The 26,618-nt window shown below is 41.3% G+C and overlaps 2 protein-coding genes across 6 annotated transcripts in view; one reads left to right on the forward strand and one right to left on the reverse strand.

Annotated features, from left to right (window-relative positions):
* Positions 1-286: 286 nt before the first annotated feature.
* Positions 287-3,738, reverse strand: LOC106819972 (haloacid dehalogenase-like hydrolase domain-containing protein 2). Of its 5 annotated transcripts, none has more exons than XM_014824539.1 (7): positions 3,679-3,697; positions 3,026-3,194; positions 2,586-2,791; positions 2,157-2,241; positions 1,512-1,728; positions 966-1,029; positions 503-812 (listed from the first exon to the last, which is right to left on the reverse strand). In XM_014824539.1, exons 2-7 carry the CDS (start codon positions 3,151-3,153, stop codon positions 709-711), a joined length of 804 nt encoding a protein of 267 aa, XP_014680025.1. In that variant the 5' UTR covers positions 3,154-3,194; positions 3,679-3,697; the 3' UTR covers positions 503-708. The 5 variants fall into 5 exon arrangements, with proteins under 5 accessions (XP_014680038.1, XP_014680025.1, XP_014680031.1 ...); XM_014824545.1 differs by having other exon boundaries at positions 3,026-3,164; positions 3,679-3,692; XM_014824552.1 differs by lacking the exons at positions 503-812; positions 3,679-3,697 and adding an exon at positions 287-455 and having other exon boundaries at positions 3,026-3,240.
* A 313-nt stretch (positions 3,739-4,051) lies between these two features.
* LOC106820123 (uroporphyrinogen-III synthase-like) overlaps positions 4,052-26,618 on the forward strand; it is a 30,737-nt gene continuing 8,170 nt past the window's right edge. Inside the window, exons 1-7 of the mRNA XM_014824675.1 lie at positions 4,052-4,115; positions 5,722-5,813; positions 6,028-6,198; positions 6,696-6,768; positions 8,258-8,431; positions 9,219-9,304; positions 9,676-9,768. Coding sequence (XP_014680161.1) covers positions 5,751-5,813; positions 6,028-6,198; positions 6,696-6,768; positions 8,258-8,431; positions 9,219-9,304; positions 9,676-9,768 — 660 coding nt within the window. The 5' untranslated portion in view covers positions 4,052-4,115; positions 5,722-5,750. The remainder of the gene's footprint in view (positions 4,116-5,721; positions 5,814-6,027; positions 6,199-6,695; positions 6,769-8,257; positions 8,432-9,218; positions 9,305-9,675; positions 9,769-26,618) is intronic.

Here is a 26,618-nt window from a genome sequence, read left to right on the forward strand (position 1 = left end):
AGATTTGAGTAACCAACAACAACTACACTTCAAGCTCATTAAAATTATTCATATATTACATATAATGCACTGTACAAGTACTGCTTTTCTAATTCTATCAATTGATTAACACTTAAAATCCCTAGTCTACTTAACAAGGCCTGCTGTCATAGATTGTTAAAGAAACAGGAGTATTATATCTACTACAGGGTTTCTTCTGAGGGAAAATTAGACAACGGAGGTAATGGCCAGTTGGGGAGAAAACGTGCATGATGGATTCAAAGCGTGCAGTAGGCATGAATGTGGATTCTGCAGGCAGATTGGGGGGGGGGTTCTGGGCATCTCCCCCAGCAAAATTGCATCCGAATGCACCGATTGTTACAGTTGCGTGGGCGTGCTTATTGCTGTATATGTAGGGGTGGCCACCGCTGGTATGAGGGAGCGATAGCAAAACTTTCCCGGAATCCAGGAGAAAGCTGCAATCAGGAATGACACATGAGTGTGCTGGCAAAAAACGATGCTGTGAATTTCATTACGATTTTCCATGTATATAGTCAGAAGCACATGGTGTCATGATGGTGATCTATTTATTTTTGCATTGACACTAGTTTGACAACGGCAGGTAAATACAGGAAGATTTTCACAACGGCGTTGTTAAATTTTACGACGGCGGTGCGCCGCAGTACCTCTTATTTAGAAGAAACTCTGTACTAGAAGGTTCTAGCGGTGTCATAACAAGTTGTCAATTATATAGTCAACGCTGGCTGGAAAATCTGGGCACGTGAGATGCGGAGCTGGTTGAATTTTGCTTTCGTCTTTGCTTCTATATTTACCTGCAATCAAATGCAATCATACCTGGAGCATTCGTTTAAATACGTCATGGTATTTGTAAATGTAATAGAAAGACTGCATTTTTTCTTAGGGGTAGAGAAATACATGGGTTGTCAGTGACAGTCTGATGGAATAATTTGAGAATTGTAACTTACCTGTTTGTACAAGGATTCCTAACATTCCACACTTCTGAGCACCACCAACGTCATCTATTACATCCTGAAAACAGATTTGTGTACAAAACAATTACATTTTCTAATTATTCTGCTTATATTAAATTACATTTTTGCGTATGTCGCATTTCACTGATACATATATCGTGGATACAATATTGATACCATTACTACTATATCAACGAATTTGATATATCACAGCTCTATAGTCAAACACAGAAAACATGACTTAGTTTTGGAATATCAGTATTGAAACATTTTTGATCAGACCTTTTAGAGAGATTATTTTCCATTTGAACCCCCTACGCACAAGTTCAATAAAGCAACTAATTAATGTATTTTTAGTCTAACTTTTTTTTACGAGTTAGCGAGAGAAGGAGAGAAGGGTGGCAACACAGGCAGAGAGACAGCGAGTGAGAAACAAAGACATACAACAAGAGTATTGAAGGAGCTATATCACTGTTTTTTAAGACACACATGCATGTTCAATATCATTAAAGGCACTTAAAGCTGGATACATAAACTCACATCTCCTATCATGACGGCTTGGTCTGGAGGACAACTGAACTCTTGCAATGCCTCCAGAAAAAAAGCCTTCTCCGGCTTGCCCAGCACCACTGCTTGTGTGCCAGTGGCATATTCTAGTGCGTGCACAAAGGGGCCTGGTCCCAGGTAGAGACCATCTTTCTTTTTTAAGTATCGTGCTTTGTGGATGCCTATTAACGTTGAACCATCCAATAACATCCTGGAAAAGGTGAGATAATCATGCACCACTGGTGACCTCTAGTGACATCTTACCACATCGTGGTCACTTCCTAATCACTAACACCTCCTATCACTTCCTAAGGCTAACACAAACTCAGGATTCATCCTTACTTTCAGATAAATCAGGCTTTTCTATGCAGCATATCAATTTTGAGCGTTTAATATTCGCTACAAATGAACAGAAATATCATTTTAAACATTCATGTGTCCACTAGCATTTATGCTACTAGCTATAACACACATTTCTACTTTTTTAAATAATATTTAGTATTTAACAATTAATAAAAAACGATATATAAAAAAAAATTAAACTGAAAATTATATTGAATGCTGGCTTCATTTTGTCTAATGAGACACATCACTGCAAACTCAATTAGGGAAATGAAATATATAATGCAAAAAATGTACCTGAATGCCTCATTCATCTTGGAATAGTTGAAACAGCTAGGTGCCAAGCCAATGACAACAGCATTTGGATCGGATGTCCCCACGCCTTATATGTGCACATGACAAAAACAGAGGCTTCATGAGGCACTAGTTATTCCTTTTCTTACTGGTATTTGCTTTGCAGGATGTGCAATTTTGGTTTGATTTAATGATATTTGTGCTGACACAATATAGAACCTAATTGGTGCTCATATATCAATGCTATTGATATTATGGAATTTTTGACAAAAATAACAAAACCATACCTTTTTGCAAATTTATACATGGAATTTCACATTTTTGGCTACAACTACAAGTGACCACTTCAAAGCCAGTGATCTGGATTTTGTATGCAAACCTATGTCAGAAACTTAATGTGTTACTTAACACACTGTAATGGCACACACTCGCCTTCAAAATCTTCCATAGCTTCTTTCTCGAGCATCAGTAATGGTCGAATTTTATGTGTATCAACATAGCTTCTCGCTGCAGATAGTGATGTGAAGATTTCAGATTTCTCTATGTCAAAGCCAAGACTATGCAGTCTCTCGTGCAAGACTCTCCTACTCTCCTTGGTTGTATTGGTCACAAACTTCACATTCACTTTTCTTCGCAATCTAAAATAATACTAAATTACTAATCATGATCCATCAAAGATACTAATCACCAAAGCAGTATGTATTCTGTGGCAGCCAGATATCTAGCATGTAGGTTGAGTGTCTGAAAGTCGGATAAGTAGCCATAGCCAATGTTCACGGGTATTTATACTGTCTTAGATGTGCTAACAGTAACATGAGCCCTGACTGAGAGAATAGAAAGGGGATACATTGACATGATAGTATTACTATTACCTGTTTAATGCATTTACTGCTCCTGGTATAGCATAATCTTCTATATGCAAGGTTCCACTCAAATCTATCAGTACTGTGCAAACCTTACTCGACTTAAACATTCTGAGTGATGGAGCACTGCACTGCATCCAGTGAGTCACTGACACCGAGTGCCAGTGGCAGTGATTCACTAACGCACGAAGGGTCGTTGTCGTGTAATGGCGTATATAATATGTACCCGAGGTAGTTATTTGATATGGTTAGGGTTAGGGTTACTAGTATTAGGGTGTTAGGGTTAGGGTTAGGGAGTAGGCGAAGGCGACATACTCGCCGACACCTCGGGTACTACATATAGTATACGACAGCGCCCCCTTCAGCTTCACTAACAGTGTCAGTATAGGCCTAACACTGTCTAACACTGTCACGGACAGACGTAGCCACAAGTTCCCTTCTCGGTTAACACTACGTTTCCTACGACGTGTAACAGTCGGAGAGCCTGGTCGGTTTAGGACAGACGCTGGCACTGTCGTGTCACTGTCAGCACTGTCAATATCACTAACACTACAGTAACATTAACAAGCGAACAGGCTACTGAATCAAGTCCTTAGTTAAGTTATGTTCTAATAGTGATATACTACTCGTCTGTGTCTTCTGGAATCAAAGCTTCGATATACATGTATATTTACGAATATTTAGGCATTAAACAGTTTCAGCATAGGTTTCAGCAGAGCATTTATATGCTCTGGTTTCAGCCTCAGGTGTCAGCAGCCAGAATCTAAACAGAAATCGTGAATTTGCGCCATCTATCGATCAAAATGACAAGACTGTCCGTATGTGTTATATTCTGTGCAGTATACCAGAGCACGTATATTATAATCATATACGTGCTCTGGGTATACTACGTAACATATGGTATATCTTGTATCTATGTCTGTGCGCGGATATAATTATCATATTATAATTATCAGAGGGGTACTTTCGATCGTTAGGATAATATTATTTAATAATCTGAAACTCAACATAGCTCCAACAGGTGGCTCTGCTGTTGCGCACCGTTCATGGCATCAGACGCAGAACGTTCTCTCAACTTCTCTCAATCTCTGGTTCACAGGTAGTTTGAACGTTCCCTCGTAACCTCGTAAGTAATGGTCTTCAATTTTCAAAGTCCAAGGGACTATATCGAAAACTGGTAAAAAATAATAGCAAATAAACACGAAATTTATCTATCGAAGTCTTAATGTTTCTGAGCTTTCTCTGATAATAATAATAATAATAATAATATTTTGGAAACTGGAGGGAAAGCAATAGAGGGTTCCGCGATTTTTCATATTACCTACAATGCAACGCCGCCGGCCATTTGGGTTCCAGAAACCAGTTCAGGTACTGTACAAGTACATTGAGCAACGCAACTCTGCTCATTTTCTTCGCCTATTAAGCAAATCCCTCACCATGCCGATCTCCTGCGGTGTTGTCAATTGCAGCAATCGGTATCCGAGACAGGCACACGGCTTTTTTAGGCTGCCTATTGTGATCACAATACAAGGTGAAGTGACGAAAGAGATGTCAGACAGGAGAAGACGATGCTGGTTGGCGGCCATAAACCGTACTGGCATGAGTGAAACGATGATCATGCAGGATCCTTCGTGTCTGAAGTCTTCGGTTTTGGCTGAAGGTCGAACTGGTGTCTCGGCAGGTGTCTGGTCTGATGTGATGGCAGGTTTCTTGGCAGGTGTCTTAGCTGGGCCAGCTTGTTTGTCCATACATTTATCCAATCGCTTCTTCAGCCCCCTGGCAGATGTGAAGTCAATGTCTGTCAGCTGTGCATAGGCCACACCTGTAAGTGAAGCCGGCATCCAGTAGGCAGCTGTTTGAGTGGGTGTGGTGGTTTCCCTTACACGTGCAGCCTACTCTACGTAGAATAGCACCGAGGCAACGTGTGAACAAGATTCGCCAAGCCCGGCTTTACAATTACAGTGCGCTGACATGACTGCTCCATTTTCTCTCATCATAACCCACGGATGGAGAGACGGTATATTCATAGACTGGGAGTGCATAACACGTACTCGGAAAACGTAGATGGGGTACTCATTGTTTACATCATAGATGTAGACAGATACACTTCTCACCCAACCGCAGACCAGTCGATCGTAGGCATCCAGGCTTTTGTAGTTCTGAAAGTCCTTGAGAGTATAAAATGGACTCGGCTGGAATGTTAGGTAGTTCACGAGATCCAAATAGGTGTGTGATGGGAACACATTGTGGTCCTCACTCCATTTGGCATTGTCTATTTGGTATGGGTCTCGATTCCCAATGCACGCAATTTTCTTGATTTTTAGTGCAAGTCGCGGAACCCTCTATATGCCTAGCCAATACATATCATATATACATATAATATATATCATATATTATGATATATATATAATATATCATATATACATATCTTTTGACTTATCTTATGATCGGTCAATATTTACCATTTAAAGTATTGAGACCGTATAACTTATTAAAGCATATAATACATGAAACTGGCCAGGCTCTCCCACTGTTGCATGGCGGAGGCCTCTCGCCAATGTAGTGTTAAGCGAGAAGGGAACTTGTGGCTAATAATACATAATAGGCCTACATATGCATATGCTTGACATTGATATTAATTATTATTGATATTGTTATAAAGTGTTACGATCATTGTATAATTATGTATATATACCGTTCGACAGAGGAAAACAAAAAACCGGCAAATATAAAGATGCCATCAGCTCTTCTCCTTCGTCAGTCAAGGAAAAATATGGACAGTGATCCCTATCATCAGGTATTATAAGTTTTAATGTTAATATACACATGCAAAATCAATGGTAATATTGCTATAAAATGCCACATCTAATTCATTCTGTTACAATGAATAGGTTATAACCAGTGGATGTGATGTTCTCAATGTTATAAACCAGAAAACTAATTATTGAGATATTGCTGATGTAGTGTTTTATGAAATGCCCATTTGTGTGATGGTTTGAACTGGTTTTCAGTTGTTTGTACAGCATGGAATCTCAGCAAGTAGCATTCCAGTGCTACAGTTTGACTTTGTGAATGTACAACAACTTGCCCAACTACTAGAGACACCTGGAAATTGGACTGGTTTGGTCCTGACAAGCCAACACTCTGTGGAAGCGTTAGCCATGGCTGTAGAAAAGTGCAGCGTAGGTGTGAACTTCTATTGGTAATGTAAATACACCAGTTAAGAATATACACCGATGAATATTGTAATCAAAAAGAATTACTACACAAATACAATTTAACTACAATGATAATTGTAACCCGTGTCTAACAACAGGGTATTTTGAACATTGTGCATTCATCTCACCTGCACAGAATTCGTTAGGCATCATTGGTGCTCACCTGTAATATAATCGCTCTCAGAAAAGGACAAGTTCTCAATTACATGCATACTTATATAGTTGTATACATAGGTTCATGGTAAGCATTAAAAACTGGGTATGTGTATACCTTATAGACAATATTAAATTGTGTTAATTTTTATGGTGGGATATCTAATATCATATACATTACAAGAGTAAAGAGTATCTAGTGTTCACTGGGGATGCATGCAATATGAATTATTTAATGCAGATTGATTGCTGTATGCAAATTTAAATTGTTTATGATATGCTTATTTTATTTTCTGTGTTCTAAACAGGATTGCAATGTGATTGCTCACTGGAAAGGCAAACACGTGTTTGTGGTTGGAGAAGCAACCAAGAAAATAGCAGGTGTGTGATGAAAGTTACAGTAACCTAGTGTCTGACCAACTTTAGTTTGCCTTATTATCTAAATGGTCTAGGATCAGAAATATATATATATATATATATATAGCGAACGAGCTTGACACTCGCCCGCTCGCCAATGTCGAGTGAAATTAATATCGGGCGAGTAAAAGCTAAAGCTGACTCGCCCATGTTGGTGTGTAAAAATAATTGTCTAAAACTAAAATCAAATGTTGGTTCCTTACATTATATATCCAAACATTGATAAAAAAACAACAGTTCTAGCGATTGTGAAGGGCGGCTATCGCACGGCATCCTCACTCATATTATCAAAGGTTGCCGACAGTCAGCACAGCCTGGCTGTAAATACGTGCCTGGGGCGGCATATTGATTGATGTGCAAGGGGGGGGGCAGGATTGTTTTAAAGCCGCGTGGGGCATGTTCATTATAGGGGGTGGGCACCACTGGGATCAGAGGATGACAGCAAAATTCTTTCCTGGAATTGAGGAAAAAGCTGCAATCGGGAATGACACACAATGAGCGTGCCGGCACGCAAAAATAAACGTGAATTTCATTACAATTATCTATGTATATATTGTAATATCAGGAGTGTATTATATCGATATATATCTCTATATATATATATCTATCTGCCTATCTATCTATCTACGCCCAAAGATATCTAGTCCCCAAAGATTAAAATACTCAACTCAGAAGTGATATTTTTGTGATGAAGATTGTTTAATAGTGCTGCCGCAGAGTGCAGGAAATTGCATCTAAGAGGTGTAATTTTCAAAAGAAAATTACGGGGGAGGGCTCCCAGACCCCGCCTAATCAGGGACCCCTTTCCGAACCCATGCACCCCCATAGTCTAATTTTTCACTATTGTTTGACAAGCATTTTTGCTTTAAAATTTGGGCAAGTACAGATTCCGTTTGGGTGAGTTAAATTATTGACTCACTCGCCCAGTTTGGCGAGAGGTTTTTATTTTAAAGCTCTAACACTGTATATATATCTGATATATATATATCAGAAAGAGACCACATGTAAAAACCACATCAAACACAAATGAAAAAAGGTCCATCTTTTAGTTTCACAGTGATGAAATTACTTGTCCCGTGTCTGTAAAAGTGGGCAGTTGACATTACTGAATGGTATTGTAATAAGTCCCTTGACAGAGTCTGTATTCTATCTAAATTAAAACCATGTTGCAGGGGTAGAAATTAACTTTTGAACAAGGGTGTCCAACGAACTCCCTGCCCTCAAAAAGAGGGAGTCCGCAGCAAAATGAGGGAGTCTGTAGTCCGAAGTTCAAAATTAAAGATTTGCTGAAAAAATATGGTAATTCGAGTATTTGACTCCGGACTCGCGTTAATTTTACACCCTGATGTTGTTAGGGTATACTTGCATATGCATGTACTATAGATATATTATATATATTTTTTTAGCATTTTATGTACCATTTCTTCAATTGTACTTATACACTGCCTTTCAGAAAGCCGTTTAGGGTTGGCATGTCAGGGAGAGAGCTGTGGCAATGCAAAGTCTTTGGCACGGTTCATCATAAATGAGATGGAGGAGTTACCAGCAACTGATGAGGCCAAACCTCTGCTCTTTCCCTGCAGCAGCAGCAGACAAGAGTCTCTGCCAACCATGCTCACTAATGCAGGTGCAAATAGTATTTAAGCCTTCTGTTAAACGATTCCTAGTTGCATTAGCAAGGCAAAAGGGTTGGAATAGTGCCACTTTGCCCCATAAATCGATGGAGAGGACATTTAAGTATGCCATAAGCGAGGATTTCACATGATATTTGCGTCACGTAACTACGTGCGCTCGTTTTGGGGGACCATTTGAACATACCATTATCACGAATCTGAAGATAGCAGGCACACGTTTACTGTTCATCCGCTGTTTTACAGCCTATAACATCACAAATTTGTGGTGATTGTTGTGCCGGAGTAATCGGTAAAAAGCCTGCTAATACTAATAGGTGATACCAATTTGTCTACACTTATGCAGTTTGACGACTTATTCGTGACATAGACAATTTAAACTCACTCCACCCAATTTTAATATATTTAAGGAATTACTAGTGTGAAGGTTTGGAACTTATAACAAAGAAAGTAATTAGGTATGTGATATGTTGTGGAGGTGGTCGTGGGGTGTCTTGTAGGTGAGAGAACTTGACTATTATTGTGAGAACCGTGCATTTTCTATCTTTAAAAAACGAATAATTTTGCATGCTCTTTATTTTTAATCTGCCACAGTGTTATCAAGTTTACCTAATTTCAACAAGTTTTCTAAATGGTTATAATCACCCTAACTAAAGTGTCACTCTTTACTTCACGAATAATTTCAAGAAAACGAGTAATTGAAACCTCTTGTTAAATCCTTTCGTGGACCTCCGTGCATCATTCTGCGGTGTGTATAAACAGTAGACCTTTCGTTTCATTAAGGAGTCGGGCTCGAGTGTATAGCTGCATATGAGACGAGGCAGCATGTGGAGGTCACGTCGTCTCTACACACGTTTCACGAGAATCATGTGAGTAATTGTAGCTAATTGAACCGAATGTAATGAAATAATATTGTCTTTGTATTTACAACCCTTGCAGAGCACTACAGACTAAGTTGGTTTAGAAGCAAACTAAAGACAATTTATATATACTAATTGATCATGTTATAGTAATAAGCAACATATAGACATTGAGATAGCATATTACATGCTACTGTTAAAACTGTGGTAAAAGACAAAAGGCAAAGCAATGTGTAATTTAGCCATTATGTTCATGGTATTAGTGTGCAGTTCTATCAGTATTGTGTACTAGTAGAGTTCCTAGTATATTGTAATAGTAGACTATGCTTGGCTCATTGTAACAGCTGTGTGAAATCTTGTCTGTGACCATTGATTTGTAGGGTGTTCCAGACTACATAGTCTTCTTCAGTCCATCAGGTGTCAGTTACACACTGGAAACGTTAAAGCGCCTGAATTTCATTCCTTACACAAAGGTAATATGTTAAGAGTTTGAGCTAGTGTAATCAGCAGATTAAAGAGTAATTACGAGAATGATATTGTGAAAACAAGGATGCCATAGTGTGGGTGCTGCTTAGCTGCTGAACATCAGAGAAAGTCGAGCCACGTTGGAAGTAACTAGTTTTTGCTAATAGCCTCGTTCACACGAGACCTCGTATTTATGAAATACGGTATTTGCGAAATACCGAATCTGAGACAAATACGCGACCGAGCGTTCACACGCTGATTCGCGGCTCTAGAAATGCCGTATTTGCGAGCTACGAGCTGTTTTAGTAACAATCAAGCAAACAATGCAAAATAAACAATGCAGTGTGCACCAACTGCCGATAAAATACGTAGACTGGTCCGCGCTCGACCGTTCCACTCGCATTACACTGGAACCATCGAGCGCGGACCAGTCTATAAAATACGCGGCTTCAGAAATACGTTCACACGTAGCAAGAAATTCGGTATTTAGCGGTCACACGAGGAAATGCGCGGTCCAAGAGATCTGGTATTTCTCAAGCACGGCAAATTATTCGTGTTCTGGGAAGCCGCGTATTACAACAAATACCGGATCTGTTCAGATTCCGTATTTCTTGGACCGCGCATTTTGCCTCCTGTAAACGCTAAATACCGAATTTCTTGCTACGTGTGAACGCGGCTATTATCTAGCAACAGGTGGCACCACGTTACTATTCGTATTTAAGAATATATGAATAATATAATACCATTCACAACGTATTTTTAAAAGATTTATCACGTAACGTCGTATGTATGAATTCATTATACTACTAGTCTATGAATAAACATGGTAACCTTCTATATGCTACTATATGAACTTACCAAACATAAATCTATCAAGTGCCATTGTGAACTGTTCTTAAATACAGTTATTTGTTCGGACTTAAAACGCGGTAGGTATTCCAACTGTGACTTGCATCACCTAAATTATAACTCTAGTGTACGTGCGCAATTCACAGGGCATTCCAGGCACTTCCAGTTGGAAATATACGGGATTTCTTTATCCGACGTGTGAATTTTGTGTGCTCATTTATGCAAATGTTGCATCGGCTAAGGTTGGCCAACATGTCAAGGCGCAAGTTGACCAATTGAACTGTCACTCATTACTCTGGCTTATGCGCCTGCTATAGATTTACTGCGGTCACTTTGCATAAATTCAGGTCCTGCGATCAAGCTGCCTGATTTCTCAAGAGCATTAACTTTATCTGCAACATTTTCCTAGGTTTATATTGAAATTGATTAAATTACATATAGAAACAATTTAACATGATAAATGTGAGCTTTGATGGAATTTGTTCGCGGAATCCTAAGAGATTTTTGAGACTTGTCAATGTCGATTTTCCTGAAGATATTGGTATACGACAAATTTATTTATAGACTTTCGATGAGAGTTTGCTAAAAATTCTTTAGTGCTTTCATTTCCTAGTTTTGCTGTCTAGAACCCTGGATTGCACACAAAACCAACTGAGGATTAGTATATGCTCATAAAAGAAAACATGGCTATCACCTAAAGTGATTACGTCACCGTAAATAATAATAAAAAAAAAAATTCATTTCCACTTTTTCTCAAAATATAAGTTCACTTTTTATGGTTAAATTGCTGCATTATACTATGCATTATTGTTCGATGTGAACATACACTCGTGACTCATACATAGCCCATAGCAAGCAATTAATGTTAGGAACACTAATATCCAATCGTCCTGGTTTTTTGGATTTTTAACTAGTTGAGAAACAATCTTATCAGGTAAGAATTTGATGATACGTTTAGTCCCGTTAGTTCTAACTTTTAATGTAAAAAAATGGCAACAAAAATTTTACAAATTTTACCATAGAAAATTCGTGACGTAGTCGATTTAATTACTAGTAGTTAGCAAGCATATGGTTTACTATTGTCTAGTATCATACGTAACAAAGAGATAGTGAAGTAGGACCTTGAAAACTTAATAGCTTTTACATTTGGGAAACTGTGTGTGTCACCTCTTCTTTATCAATTGGTTAATATTTTTATTAAAGTACTAGCTATAATGGGAAATTTGGAGTCGAATCGAGTAATAACAAGTTTCTTACTAATCCATTCGATTAGAAATGGGGAGTACTGTCTCATTCTAGACGGTTTTGTGTATAGGTTCTATTCAAGATTCAAGATGTTTATTTGTGCATAAGTAGTGTATATACAGTGTACAGCGGCAAATAGGAAATATACAAGTCATAGTTAATCTAGTTTACAAAGGAAGCACAGGAGTGGCGAAAGAACCCGCAGGTTATCAAAGTCTGCCACCCCTCAAAAGAAAATGTAATACTAATAGTAGGCAGATGGGTCATTATTATAATATACTTGGTTGCCACAGTGGATGGTGAGCATGGGAAACCGCAAAAACAAGACAGCGAAAATTATCAAAACATATGAACAATAAAACTGAATAAAGGTGAACAAGAAACTAAACAAAAATAATGTGACTGACCAATAATGGTATTTCTTTGCTATACCAATCCATCAATACTTGGAAATCTCTACTATAAAGGCAGTCATTGATGATGCAATTTCCTTTTCTATAATCACATCAGTAGGGCTTGGTTCGCAATGTAATTGCAATTATAATTATCAGGATAGAATAGCTATGCTTAATTGTGATTCACATTAGCTTACAAGTGTATAGCAAACGGAGGCTGAAGCATACAGTACTTTCTCAGTGCATCATGTCTCTGCTTCGTGCGTGGCAACGTGATTAACTATGTCAAGTCAGTCATAGCAGATATTTGCAGTTGGGCAACTACTATCTAGAATGTGGTTCAGTTTAGACTAAGCTTGTTTCGCATGTTTTTCGCATCATTTAAAAAAATAGTACCGTAGAGTCGTATATAAGGACACCTCTGTACTACAGATTTCTTTGCTAGCTGTGCAGCTTTCCGTACGCTCGTTATATATAACGAGCAGGCATTTAGCTGGCTGCCCTCCAACTGTCCAACTTGCTGACGTCTGGAGTCTTTTTGCGTAATATTTATCTCGGAGGCTCTTTAGCGGAGTTAAGGAAACTTGGTGTAAACGGGTCAATATATAAATGTATGGTTGAATTCAGAACAGATGGTTCGAGGGAGCGATGGTTTGTGAAGCAGCAGTCCAGTCACGGAGATCTAAACGTACTGCTAGAGTATGGCTTTTCTGTGGGGTTTTGCTGAGGAAAGGCCGGCTCCCCATTTCGGTCTGCTTCCCAGAGTTTGTTTAGCGAAATTACGTCTATGTTTGGGATCTGGATGGCTATCTACAGTGTGATTTCGTCAGTTCTCTCCATGTGAGGAGCTTGAAAACTTCTTTTTAGACCAATACCAGTTTCTGTACAAATAGTTTATCAGACATATATAACATAGTCTTACGAGCACGTAAACGATTAAAAGGGTTTATATGCTTTTCATAGTGTAAGGTGAACATTTTTTTGATATTCATATTTTCAATTCGTATTTTGTTCTCATGGTAGTATTGGTGTAGAATTATTGTAGAGATTGAGTTGGAAGTTGGCTAGGTATCTATTGTAACGTGAAGTTAATATCTGCCCTAGGTCCCACAACCTTCAAAAACAATGGTGAATAATAATAAATTTTAGCAGTATATATTATCAGAGAGTATTAATTCAGCATGAAATATAGTATCATTGTGTATTTACATTGGCCGTATAAGATTTTGCTGCTGAAATGCGAAATATTTCAGATACATTCACACGGTCAGACTGAAGCTGATTCAGCAAGATAAACCACGCTGTGAGACCCACAGGTCTGGCTTGCCAGCTTGATTATGAGTTTCCACCTTTCTTGGATCCAGGTGTACTCTTCTGTGGAAATTATGTCTAACAACTTTCTCACTGACTGTGTACAGCTGCAAAAAAACTCACACCATATGTTCTTTGTTTGGGTTCGGCAAAAAACATGGTCCGGATATGACGAAGTCTCACAGTCTTTCGTTTCGGTTTTATCAGGCGTGAAAAGTAAATAAGTTGCTTCTTTTGCATTTTTTCTTGCAAGTTTCAGACGTGAGCACTCGGTCATTCATCTGCAAATTTAAATTCATCGACATTGCCATCACAACAACGTTCGTGATTTAGGGCGTTTTATTAACGTTAAAGTAAATGTCTCACAGGTTTTTCCAATTGTAAAATAGCACAATTTGCACACATCGGTCGTTAAAAGTACCGTATCTATAATAGTATCTTCTTTTGCCATTCGATATGGGTAGGTTGAATCTCGGTCTAGCTAGCTATAAGTGTGTGCGTGCCGGTGTACAATGGTACATAGAATACTCCACCGATTTAAACAGGATACAGTAAAGTAAGTAAAGTTTTATTAAACCTAAGTAGTGTATATATGAAAGTAACCGATAGCATGTACCTCACCTAACATACATGGCTGCTTGCCTGCATCGCGTATGTTGGTGGCGTTTCTCCGAGTACAGAAGTTGACAAAAGAAGTAATACATTCTAATCTTGGAATCGACAGAAATGACTAGGATACATTTTGTAGCTGTTTACAATCAATTGCGTGTAATATTTACTGGCGGCTTTTTCGCATATTGGTCAACTTATGAATGTACGAAAGCTCTGTGTCTGCGTGAGCCAATCACACGAATTTTCATATCAAGCAGTGCCAACATAAAGTCGGCAGCAGCAGACAGCTGCCTAAACCACGGTTCTTGTGTTTGCAAACCTATTGTCTGGTGGTTTTACCAAGGAGGTTTTTGCAGCCGGGTAAAGCGCTGAAGGTAGCAATTATTTCAGCAGGACATAACAATTTTTAGAATGGGGGTACAGGGGTTTCAAGATCCGTTTGTGATTCAGTTACGTTGGTGTCTTGTGGCCTATTGCTCTGTGTTTAAAACCTACCGATCTAGGTGGAAGAAACGAAAATGTTGAATACAGAAAATTAGAAACTACTAAATTTAAATTTGATAAAAAAATATAGAAATCCGAAAATAAGCAACTACTTAAGTAACATTGATCTCGTTGGAAGAACCTGTTTCCTGCAAAACGGGTGTTATTTGAAGGGGCGGTTATTTTGGGGACACCGGAATCGACCTTTATAATTATCTGGAAACCAGGAATACCAGATAATTATTTCGTGATTCAGAAATAGAAGTCAACAGGAACCCAGGAAATTAAGCCACAAATTTTTTCCACCGAGAACTGGTAAATGGCATATTTCTTACCTGGGAGACTAGGACTGGACCCCACACCCACGTTCCCCATCTCTTGTTTGTACTTCGCAAGTATTTTCGTTGTCATTGTGGATTACACGGCGTGCCTAGCTTGTGCATGTCCCACTTTATAGCTAAGTGGCAGTAGTGAGTAAGTACTGCACGCGGCATTCATTACTTGTGTTGTCGCGTTACACAGAAGGTGCGAAAGTCTGCTTCCACACGCACACACGCACGCACGCGCGCACGCACACACACAGGCACGCACGCACAGGCACGCACGCACTGGAAAAACGGGAGAAGCTTGAGCAGTCATTTTGCTTCGGGTGGGGGCAGAGTTAATTTTTCAGAGAGAATATTCTCAATGCGCCGATTCATATTAGCACATTAGTGTATATATGCATTTATCTAAAATACCGCATTTTAGGTGCATTTACAGACCTCTTCGTGCGTATGCGTGATGCTAAATCGAGTTGTTCTATGCCTATAAAAGCTTTACCTCTTAAAGTTACCATAGTATACTCTCGTGGTATAAATCTGTGAGTGTAAGGATATAATTTTACCGTGTGGCACATTTGTACGAACTTGTGCTTTAATGACAGCTTGCATGTATTTTAGCATAGAGTTATTGGGCGATAAGTGTCACGCATGCGTGACTGAAGAAGAAGCAACGATATCGTACATATCGATTTGTTATCTTATATGATTGATCAGCTTTGCTACTGCAGAGTTAAAATATCATCAATCACAATATTATTGATGAGTTTTTTGGCGGATAACTGCAGGCAATCCGGCATCCTGTTTTTTAATTCTGTGTCATTCAGCAATTGACGTAAAACAGCCACCAATTAAATGCAAAATGCGATTGGGATAAAACCGTAATATATGGGTCGTATTCGCTGATCGTGCGAGTAAAGCTGGGTTTCCTAGAAGTCTGTTAATTGTTTGATGCGACGTTTCATGATCAATTGCTCATTAGAAACCTGTTTTAATCAGTTAATACGCCGTGCATTGTTGCAGTTCCTAAATGCAGCAGTGGCTATGTACAGGGAAACTAACATCTGACGTCACACTGACCCGTATTCGTAGATGGCACCAGCGTAGAAAACGCTGGCTCATTTAACAGGCGGAGCTTCTCCTTTCTTCGAAGCTTTTACGGGGGGTTGCCCCTCTATAGGGTCTCTCTCCGCCGTTATCTTCCTATTATAATTCCAGGAAAACGCATATAATCGCGAGCAATATCTTGCGCGTATAAGCAGGACGATTAAGATCACTTCTAATTAAATTCCTATTAGTTGTCGGTGGTGACCACCGCGCAGTCGTTGCTCGACAAGCAAAACTTACGAGCGAACAACAGTCGCGATTTCTCTGTGCACCCGAGAAGTCGCAAAAATCATTTTACCTAATCAACGCTAGTCTCCGGCGGCCGGAAATTTCCACTGCTGTGAAATTAGCGCAGCTTTCCCTGCATATGTAGTAAGAGACGCGTGCAGATGTCCGCTCGCCCCGCACGATCGCCATCGGGTCTTTTAAACGAATTTTATGCAAATCCGGCCGAACGGGCGGCCATGGCGAGCGATTTGCACGAGTTATTGCAGTCTATCTGGGCCTCTTGGTCGCGCGACGCACTGATCACTAATCTATGAACGCTCGGGCACGATGATAGCATCTACGTCTGACTTCGGGCAGATCAGCCGTAAGTGACAGCTTCATTCTGATATTTTCTCTTCATCTCGGCCCTCATCTGGCATCCTCTGCAAAACCGCTGGCCGTGTCTTAATAAATTAGAGCCCGTTGTTGATGAGGATGATGAGAGAGGGCGCGCGACGGGATGGGGGATGGGGGGGGGGCGTTCGTTTCTAGCAACAAATGACCTAATTGTCTGCTCGGATATCGGCGTTAGACATTGTTTTTACTCGTGATTGCTGCCGGACCGGCTTCCTGTCGAGTGCTACTGCGCGCCCACACTGTTTACCCTGTTTTTGTTTGTCTGACCCCCTCGGGCATGGGCCTTCCCCGGTCTAGTGCGTGCCCGCGCGATTTCGAGACGGACCGCTGACGATAAATCTAACAGTAGTAGCAAAACATCGTAGAGCCGATTGGCGTTTTTCACCTGTAGCAAGCGAGGTCTGCGTCTGAGCGCGGCTGATCGCTCCCCGTCGCTTGCAGACGAATTTGCGTCGATGCAAATTACGCGCGCGCAAGACGAGCGAAGAGTGAAAGGGTTGTAAATTTATGTCTGCTTTTCTTAAAAAAAGGTTTTTGGAGCGAGGCTGTGATGCTGCAGCAGTCAGTGCATGGTGTGTTTGATATTGAGAGAGTGTAGTGAAGAGTTGTTTTTGTTGATCGTCGTCTCTCGTATGTGGTTCGACATCTTTACGAAATAATGCTTTTCTTCTGTGCGCGCGGTTCTGTCCCATTTAGTAAATGTTCCACGTTTAATAAATCCTCTTCTAATCTGCCCGCATGCGTGGGGATTTTTAAGCCGATTTTTTTTATATCGCCCCATCTCTTGCTGTGTTCATATCTGTTATGTGTTGCGATTCTCCCCTGGTCGTTGCCTTTTCAGCAACACGCCATCTGTATACCCTATCGTGTGACGTACTACGCAGTGGTGTGTCTTACTGCACCCTATAACTCACTATTGACTGCTTGTCTTTTACTGCCTATAGTTCACCATTCAAAGCGTGCCCCCTATAGCTATTGCTCACTATTCACTGTTTATTTTGCTACCTGTTACTTACTGGACACTGGGTGTATAATTACGAATTGTCTATGATTCATTGTACGTCTTACTGCCGTACAACGTTACGGCCGTACCTGCTCCTTAATATTTATTGTGTGCCTTGATGCATATTGCGTGTTATTCACTGTTAGTCTTACCACCTATTGCTGCTTACTACTGACCGTGAGTGAGTAGGGTGTTCGCTGTTCCGGGCATTGGTGTGATTATTCGTTTTAATTGCTTAGAAACCTCAAATGGAAAGTCCGCCCCTGGAAGCGAAAGTGGGTAATGAGTACGCGACAAGAATGATAACGCATGAGCTTAACTAAAATTTGTTGAAATGTATTTTGAGTTTGTCAAGCCGTAATTCCATTCAATCGCAATTTGTCCACATTAAACTACGTTCTGAACAAATACCCACGTCGTCTATCCCCCCCCCCCCCAAAGAAGATTTTTTAAATATTTTGGTTAGGTCGCTGAGTCGACGTAACGCCCGTAATAATAACTTTTATTGGATGTGACAAGATTTATTTTAGGGATGTTGCAGAGATTTCCTATTTGATAGGATTTGCATATAAGAATTTGAATGAGTAAAGCGTTTTGTCTATAAATACACTAGAGAACTTTGCATATAATCTGGAGTGAGACGTTTTTGCATCTCAGATTAGTCAGTCGAAATCTTAAGTATACTGGTAAGTTATTTTCAGTGGCTTTAAAGATTTGCAAGATATGTAACTTCGCCGCTGAATCTGAGAATTTTCAAACAATTTTCGTAGCTGTTAAATTTAACGCAGGCACGTCTTACAATTGCTCCTTCGTCAAAACGTTTCCTTTAGCTTGCCACCTGGCTTGTCATCAGGAAAAACGGAGGTCGTTTCGGTGCTTGGTGCTACAGATGCTACTGTATCTAACTATTTAAAGTAGCAACTAGGATTTAGCCGATTTTAGAATTCACTGTTTATCAATGTAGCTCAATACGATAGTATTGACATGTAGTGTCGTTCGCACCTTTCAGGGTATTTTCAATCTGTTTCAGGGTATCCAGTCGATAAAAAAACAGCAATTTCATAAATGAGTCCATTCCAAAACAAAACAATAACAATAACACGTAAATAAAACCTAACATTTAACAGGGTGATCCTTCGTCATTTTGTCGTTGTTAATAATAATTAATTGAGGCAACAATAGACACTTAACTATCGAACTTACATGCAACCTCACGAGATAAACACAAGTATGAGGAGTGGTTGCTTGAGATGATGTAAGATTAACATGTAAATTAGCGTAACCACGGGATAAGAATACTGCAATTATGACGATGTCATGTGCGCGATTACGCAGCGACAATGATGCTAATAAGAAAGTAGTGATTATTACCACCGGCACAGGATGCTGTGGTTTCAGAGAATTCCGGTGTAGCATGGCATACATCTCCCCATGGCAAACGTTCAACCTGTGCATTGCACAAGTGCTAAAAACGTCAAATCCCCGTGCGCAATGCGCCCGCCATTCTGTCTTCTAGACATTCCCGTGCCCATGTAGACAAGGGGGCGTTTGTCATGGGGGGGGGGGTATACCATACCACGCCGGTATTCACTGATATCACAGTATACCGTAGTCATAATTATAGCCTTATTATTAGCAGCATTATCATCTTTTTTGATATAGATGCAATCATTTATAATAACATGTTGAATGGACAAATATTTAAATGTTGTGAGTGTCTTCTTTCAAGAATACGCAACATGTCATCTATATTGTGTGTTATATATACCTACAGATTGCCTTGACTGCTCTTGTAACGCTGGCCCGTTGGTTGTGCTTTGAATATTTTTCTTCTTTAATTTTCGTTCTGTGTTAATTTATTAAAACGAAGTATTATTCTACAAAAGTAACCATATGTTGTTTAGTGCCTTATTTGGTGCATGATTACTTATTAATGACTGCATGCTTATACTAAGTGCTGCCCTAAGGCGGTCAACCTAATTGGAAATATTCATGCTACGATGAGATAATGTGTTTGGAAAGGTTTGAACTGGTAGAGATGTAGCAAGAAACGTCGTTCGATTGCTGGTCTCTGGGCTCCCCTTTCAGCAACATGCGCTGATTGATGGCGTACCTTTAAGCGGATTTAAATGGTTCCCCTGTTGCTTTACCGCCGCGGCGGTGCGCGCAGCAGAAATAAAATGATTCTGTAATATGTACGTACCTGCCTTCCTGTTTGCTGACTGTCTTTTGGTTGATGAAACTGAGAGATGGCGAGAAAAGCAGGAGAGCGAGAGAGAGCGAGCGAGAGAGAGAGAGAGAGAGAGGGTAAAATGATAGACGAAGAAGTCGAAAGCGGGGCGAGAATCAACAGAGACGTTCATGTAGGCTGTAATCAATCACTCGCTCAATCAATTCATCTACCCATCCATTCATCCATCCACCCATCCATCCACCCATCCACCCATCCATCCACCCATCCATTCACCCAATCCATCCATCCATCCATCCATCCATCCATCCATCCATCCATCCATCCATCCATCCATCCATCCATCCATCCATCCATCCATCCATCCATCCATCCATCCATCAATCCATCCATCCATCCATTCATTCATTCATCCATCCATCTATTCAAACATCAATCCATCCATCCATCCATCCATCCATCCACCTGTCCGTTCGTTCGTTGGTTCGTTCATTCATTTATTCCCTCATTCATTCAATTAGTCATTCAGTCAGTCAGTCATCTATTCATCTATCAATGAATGGACGAATGTACGGATGGCGGGACAGACGGGTGAGTTGGGGCAGTATATGCGTGCATGCGTGCTTGTGCGCGTGCGGGCGTGCACGCGTTCGTTCGTGTCTGTGGGCGGGGATGGTGATTGGGATTGTAGTTGTTTAGGTGAGCGGTCGAGCGGACATGCAGCTGGGCAGGCGGAAAGAACGAGCGGGAGGGCGGGCTGATTGGGCAGATAGTTGAAGAGAGCGGGACAGTGGGTGAACAAGAAAGACAGGGCGATAATCTAAGGGGGGAGTAGTACTCTGATTAGGAGAGAGATGGGAGTAAGAGAGGTAGGGGATTTAGGAGGTAGGGAGGAAGGAAGGAAAGGAGAGCGGGAGAGAAAGGGTGGAATGGAAGGAGGGTGGAAGACGAAGAGAGCGAGAGGGGAGAGAGATAGAAGCGTAGCAAGGGTCAAGGACGGCGAAAGGCATTTTTGAGGATTTAGGATCACACTGGTATATATAATAAATCAAACCCTTCATGTTCCGCTACAATGTTGTCGTGTAGCTGCTATAATTGTGGGCTATCTATCATGGTCGGAGTATGTAGTTTGAGGAATGCTGTGGTTTTATGTTTAGGAAGACCTTGACTGCTGAAAAATGACTTCTCCAAGTTTTCTGCATTTGTAATCTAATTGAAAATATTTATTGAGTATATCTGTGCGCGCGCGTCTGCGTGTGTATCATGGGAATGGGTAGTGATTAGGCACATGCATGTCAGGGTCTATTTGTGTCTGTGTGCCGGCACGTGTGCGTGCGTATGTGTGTACGTGCGGTGCGTGCGTACGCGTGTGCGTGCGTGCGTGCGTGCGTGTGTGTTTGTGTCTGTACGCGCCTGTGTGCGTGCGTGCGTGCGTGCGTGCGTGTGTGCGTGCGTGCGTGCGTGCGTGTCTGTACGCGCCTGTGTGCGTGCGTGCGTGTCTGTACGCGCCTGTGTGCGTGCGTGCATGTGTGCGAGTAAGATAAAAGCTCTGCTTTCATAAACCGCGCAAACAAAATAATTTGCACTGCCGCATTGCCGTTGGCAACTCTGTATTGGTAGACGTCAAGTCTGCCCTGCTTCGACTTCTTTTTTGTTTTGTTTACGTGCCGCCGTGGGATGCAATTTATAGAACTGTCACATGGGTTGCCATATTGTCTAGACTCGCATGCGCTGCGAAGCTGTCTGGTTTACTATCATCTTTGCTGGCTGGTTCTTGTTTTGTCAGAATTCCCCTGGAAGCAATTTTGCGTTACAGCTGATTGAATCGAGCGACTGAGAGGTAATCAGACCTATTGCTGCATTGATCGGCTATAAAATTCTTTAGTTCTGAAAAGCACGCATGCCACTTATTGTGGAAAGTTGATGGATTAGCATTGATCGCGATTCAGCGGAAATGGAGAATTCTGCTGATTTTTTACCTGCTCGAATTTAATGAATGCTGATGTGGAGACAGGGGGGGACAGACGAGTATTTGTATGCTTTAGGCAAAAATTGTAAAGTTGATACTGCTGAACCGATTTATATGCACGCACACACGCCCACACGCACGCACACACGCCCACACGCCCACACGCACGCCCACACGCACGCATACCCGCGCACACGCACGCACACGCACGAACACGCACGCACACGCCCACGCGCGCGCGCGAACATTTGTGTTTGGCCAACAAACCTACAAGGCAGTGAGGGGCGTACTAGCTTAAAGATCTTCACCGTCAGTCACCACAGGTGGATCATGTGAGCAGCCCAGCAACCCGGACGAGAACAACCGCGCCTCTGCTACTTAATTACTTATTCTTCTCGTTCTCTCCTCCTTCTGACTATCCTCTCGTCTCCTCTCTCTGTTTCTCTCTCTTCTCTCTCTCTCTTCTCTCTCTCTCCTCTCTCCGCCTCTCTCTCCTCTCCCCCCGCCTCTTCTCTCCTCTTTCTCTCCCCTCCCTCCCTCCTCATCCATTTCTCTCCGCTTCTCTCTCTCTCTCCCTCTCTCTCTCCTGCTCTCTCTCTCTCTCTCTCTGCCTCTGTCCCCCCTCTCCTTGATCCTCGCCTCTCTTTCTCTCTCTCTCTGCCTCTCTCTCCTCTCTCTCTCTCCTCTCTCTCTCTCTCTTTCTCTCTCTCTCTCTCTCTCTCTTTCTCTCTCTTCTCTCTCTCTCTCTCTCTCTCTGTGTGTCTCTCTCTCTCTCCTGTCCCCTCTCTCTCTCTCTCTCTCTCTCTCTCTCTCTCTCTCTCTCTCTCTCTCTCCCCCGCTTCGCACACTGAATTGCTGCGCGGGAGGATGATGACGATGTCGATTTCACACATCACGCGGAATGTCTGGCATATCTGGTTTAATGTAAGGAATCGATCATCAAAGCGTGGAGAATGGGGGGGGGGCACCCAGCTGGATAGCTAGTCTAGCCCCCTGTAGGCGCGGCTTTCATGTCCGTTTCGGTTTCCGCTCTACCTTTCACTGTTCACGGCTCGGCGCGTGATCGTTGTAAGCGATAGCTGAAATTTCAACGGGATAAAGGTTTTTATAATTTGTTTGCAAATACCGCGAGTGTTGTTGTTGTTCGATGCGTCAAAAACAGCTTTGATTCTTAACAGCCAAGCCGATTCCATTTGCTAGTGTCGGTGAAAAAGCGCGCAACCTCTTTTTAGCATGCGCGCTGAATGCGTGTATGTTGTGATGAACATTAAATTATGTTGTTCCGTCTAGCCTTCTTCGCCGCTCGGTCTCCCTCCTCATTTTTTCTGTCTCTTGCTATTTTTATTTCCGCCGGGCTAACCGTGTGTCTGATTGTGTGCTGGGGTCTCTCTCTTTCTTCTCGCCCATTCTCTTTCTCCCTTCCTCCTCATCTCCCCCTTCTTCACTCTCTCTCTTCACACTTCACCTCTCCCTTTTCACACTTCTTCACTTCTTCACTCTTTCTCTATGTATTTAGATTATTTAGTTATTGTACATTTTATTACTTTATAATAACCGTATTATAGTGATGAGAAGGTCACATAAAGGATAATATCACGGGGATCATGTCAGAGTTAATGTGAATAATGAAATTATCAGCTAGTTCCACGACGAAATTGACGAAACTGTTTAATCAAGCTACAAATAGAGTCATTGGCTTATATTCTAAGTAAAATCCACCGTCCAAACCTTACTCTTTGTTGATTTTATTCAATAACGGTCCAAATGAAGAATTCCAAAGAAGTACATAGTAAATCAAGCGGTTTGCTAAATATAAATGAACCCTGTGTTCTCTGTCTGACATAGTTATGAAATCTAGGTATAGTTATCAATCGGATGTCAATTTATTAGTAATAAAAACTCTAGTAACTGACTACTGCCAAGCAACTACTTCCCGATTCTAATTGGAAAGAAAACGTCAGTGATTGCGCCAATCACGAAGTGTGATGGCCATCTCACGACTGTGGCGATCTCTGAGCCGTGGTGATGACATAATTGACAATAATTCCAATGACGTCACATTTTTGGCCTAGATATTGGCGTTTCGCGCAGGCGACTCTCATTCGTCAGCGCATGCGTTGAACCAACTTCCGCCATTCTGCTGTGATGTTGCAACAATTTTCTATGTGGATCAGTCGTGTTCGTTCTCCTCTTGCTCTCCTCTCATCCCTCCCATGTTATTCTCAAGCTTAGTACTTCCGGCTATGCCGTAACCGTGGATACATCGTTCTGGGGTCACGATATTAAAAATGTCTCGATGTTATATTGCCATAGTTGTACTCCCTCGGCCGATACCGGAAACGAATTGTTCGGAGACACGCAACTTGTCGGTGTCGTGTGATTGGGAGGCAGCTCTAAGCAGTCGTTGCCACGGTAACGCGTTTTACGAACAATGCTTAGCGGGGAAGTGCCGCAAATTCGAATCTTTGCCGCGGAAGCGTGCGCGTACGCGTGTAAAACTGTGTGAGCTTGACCGAGCTAGCAATAATATAGCAAGCCAAGGGAGGCGTGGTTTTATCTCGCTCGGTCAGCTACTGTGATCACTCGTTGGTGAGTGTTGGTTTCCCGTGCCCTTGTATGTGGTGCTTACTAGCAGAGTAGGATTATCCTTTAGACTAATAGGGCTCTAACCTTAGGCTATATTTGTACACGCGTGAAACAATGCTCAAAAACACAAATGATCCCTTTCACTGAAGATCCCGGTCATTACCAGGTATAAGCATTTTCGGACATATTTCCAGTTGCAGCAACCGAATAACACAAGTATCCGGACTGACTAAGGCGTCGCCGATTCCACCTCAATAGGATTACTATTAAATTTACATATTCTATGATGTATCTCGGCTGACTGATAATTACTGAAAAAAATCGTCAAATTTAAGCTTTAATGACCCGATGACATAACGTGTCCTTAACAAGAGCTACAGCTTCACTGGGCAATGTCTCTATCATAATACCTCCCCGACCCCCATGATTCTCCATTCGTCTCTCTTCTTCTCACTCATATGAAATGCGCAGCTGTTTAACGAATTGTCAAAGAGTCGCATATTGACGCGTCTACCGTGAACAAAAAAAATCTGGTCTCATGAAATCGTCTTTGGGAAAAAGTAAACAAACTCGATTGGCGTTTTTATATCGCTTGCTTATTTCGGCAGGAGAACTTCGTTTCTCGTATTTTAACATTCGCGCCTCGTACGTGTGGTGCATTCGCGGCAGCGGTGTGCCGACGCACGTGTTTGCGACGTCTTTGTGCGAAGGTTTGGTACGAATTCACACCAATTTGAACCAATTCACACACACGCGCGCGTGCGCACGCACGCACGCGCACACACACATGTTTAGCGGAACCGCGAACGGAGGCCTCGTTTTAGTGCGGGAGGGGAAGAAGGAGGGGCAAGAGAGGATGGATGGAGGAGGGAGAAGATTGAGGGGAAGCACTGCTTCAATGGTTGTTAACCGCCCTATAATTGTCATCGTACGCACGTGTACTCGTATGTGCGTATGTCTGTGCGTGCGCGCGCATTGGCAGGTGCTTCTCTCCAAGCTGCTACCAGCAACCTGTCCTGTCACTACCTGATATTATAGCTTCAATAACAAGACCTAAAACAAGAGCATGAATGCGTCATATGACGGATTTATACGCGATACGCGTAAAATTCAACCACGCTGCTTCAACTGCGGGCAACACTACCGTAGCATTGTAGGCGACAATTGCGACAACACAACAACAATGGCGCGTGTATGCAACTTGGTGACGTTTTAGATGGCTTTATCACTCCTAAATGTAGGCCGCTTCAATATACTATCAGCAGAAGATGTGATCGGGTCTCTATTGTAATGTTGGTTGTGTTTATGGCCGCTAGGAGGCAGTTGGCTCTAATAGGAGTGCTTCGAGATATAGTGTGCCAGCGTCGCCCTGAGTTAAACGTGGACGGGCGTACGGCTTTTGTGTGTTGAATGTGCAGAGCTATTGACATGAGCTGTGTCTATTCCAGCCGTTGATTTTATTTATAGTTTTTTTAATATATCATTTTTAATATAATCATAAACAAATAAAAGCCCGATTTAAAAAGTTGCATGGGCTTGTTATTATTGCTTGCGGATTTTTGGTGCGGTAAAAATGTTCATCTTGCCGTTTACTTGTAAACACATTACTAAGGGTGATTACAATGTTTCTTCGTACCAATTATAAAAAATATTTCAGATTTTACTGCTAGTTTCAATTGAATCATCGTGAACATTTATCGTGTCACTCGTTGAGTTTAATTTGAAAACCGTTATTAAAAATGAGTGTATAACTTTGGTTACAAGCTTGCGGTTTGAAGAAACACCGTTTCCGAGGAAAAATTTACGACATCTGTGCGACAGCGTCCAGACAGTAGTGTCATCCATATAACGTACATCGGCCATTTTTTAAAGCGATGTTTAGTTATTTCTCGTTAATATTCATTAGTACTAACTGGTACGTAGTATTCATAACTCATTTAATTTTAAATACCACTGAAATTGTGAGTGGTGTTATCCTTATATGGTATTCTTAATCTTTAAATACGTGATCCTTAAATTCCTTTTACTATTTAATTTCCTTTATATTCAATAACAATTACATTTAATTTCTTTAGTTCATTAAATGCTTAATGGTTTAGTCTTTGTAGTTAGCTTAGTCGATTAAACCTCTAAATAGCAGTGCAAAAGGAGTGTGTAACTTTG

The sequence above is a fragment of the Priapulus caudatus genome, unplaced genomic scaffold, assembly GCF_000485595.1.
Source record: "Priapulus caudatus unplaced genomic scaffold, Priapulus_caudatus-5.0.1 Scaffold40, whole genome shotgun sequence".
NCBI classification, from domain to species: Eukaryota; Metazoa; Priapulida; class Priapulimorpha; order Priapulimorphida; family Priapulidae; genus Priapulus; species Priapulus caudatus.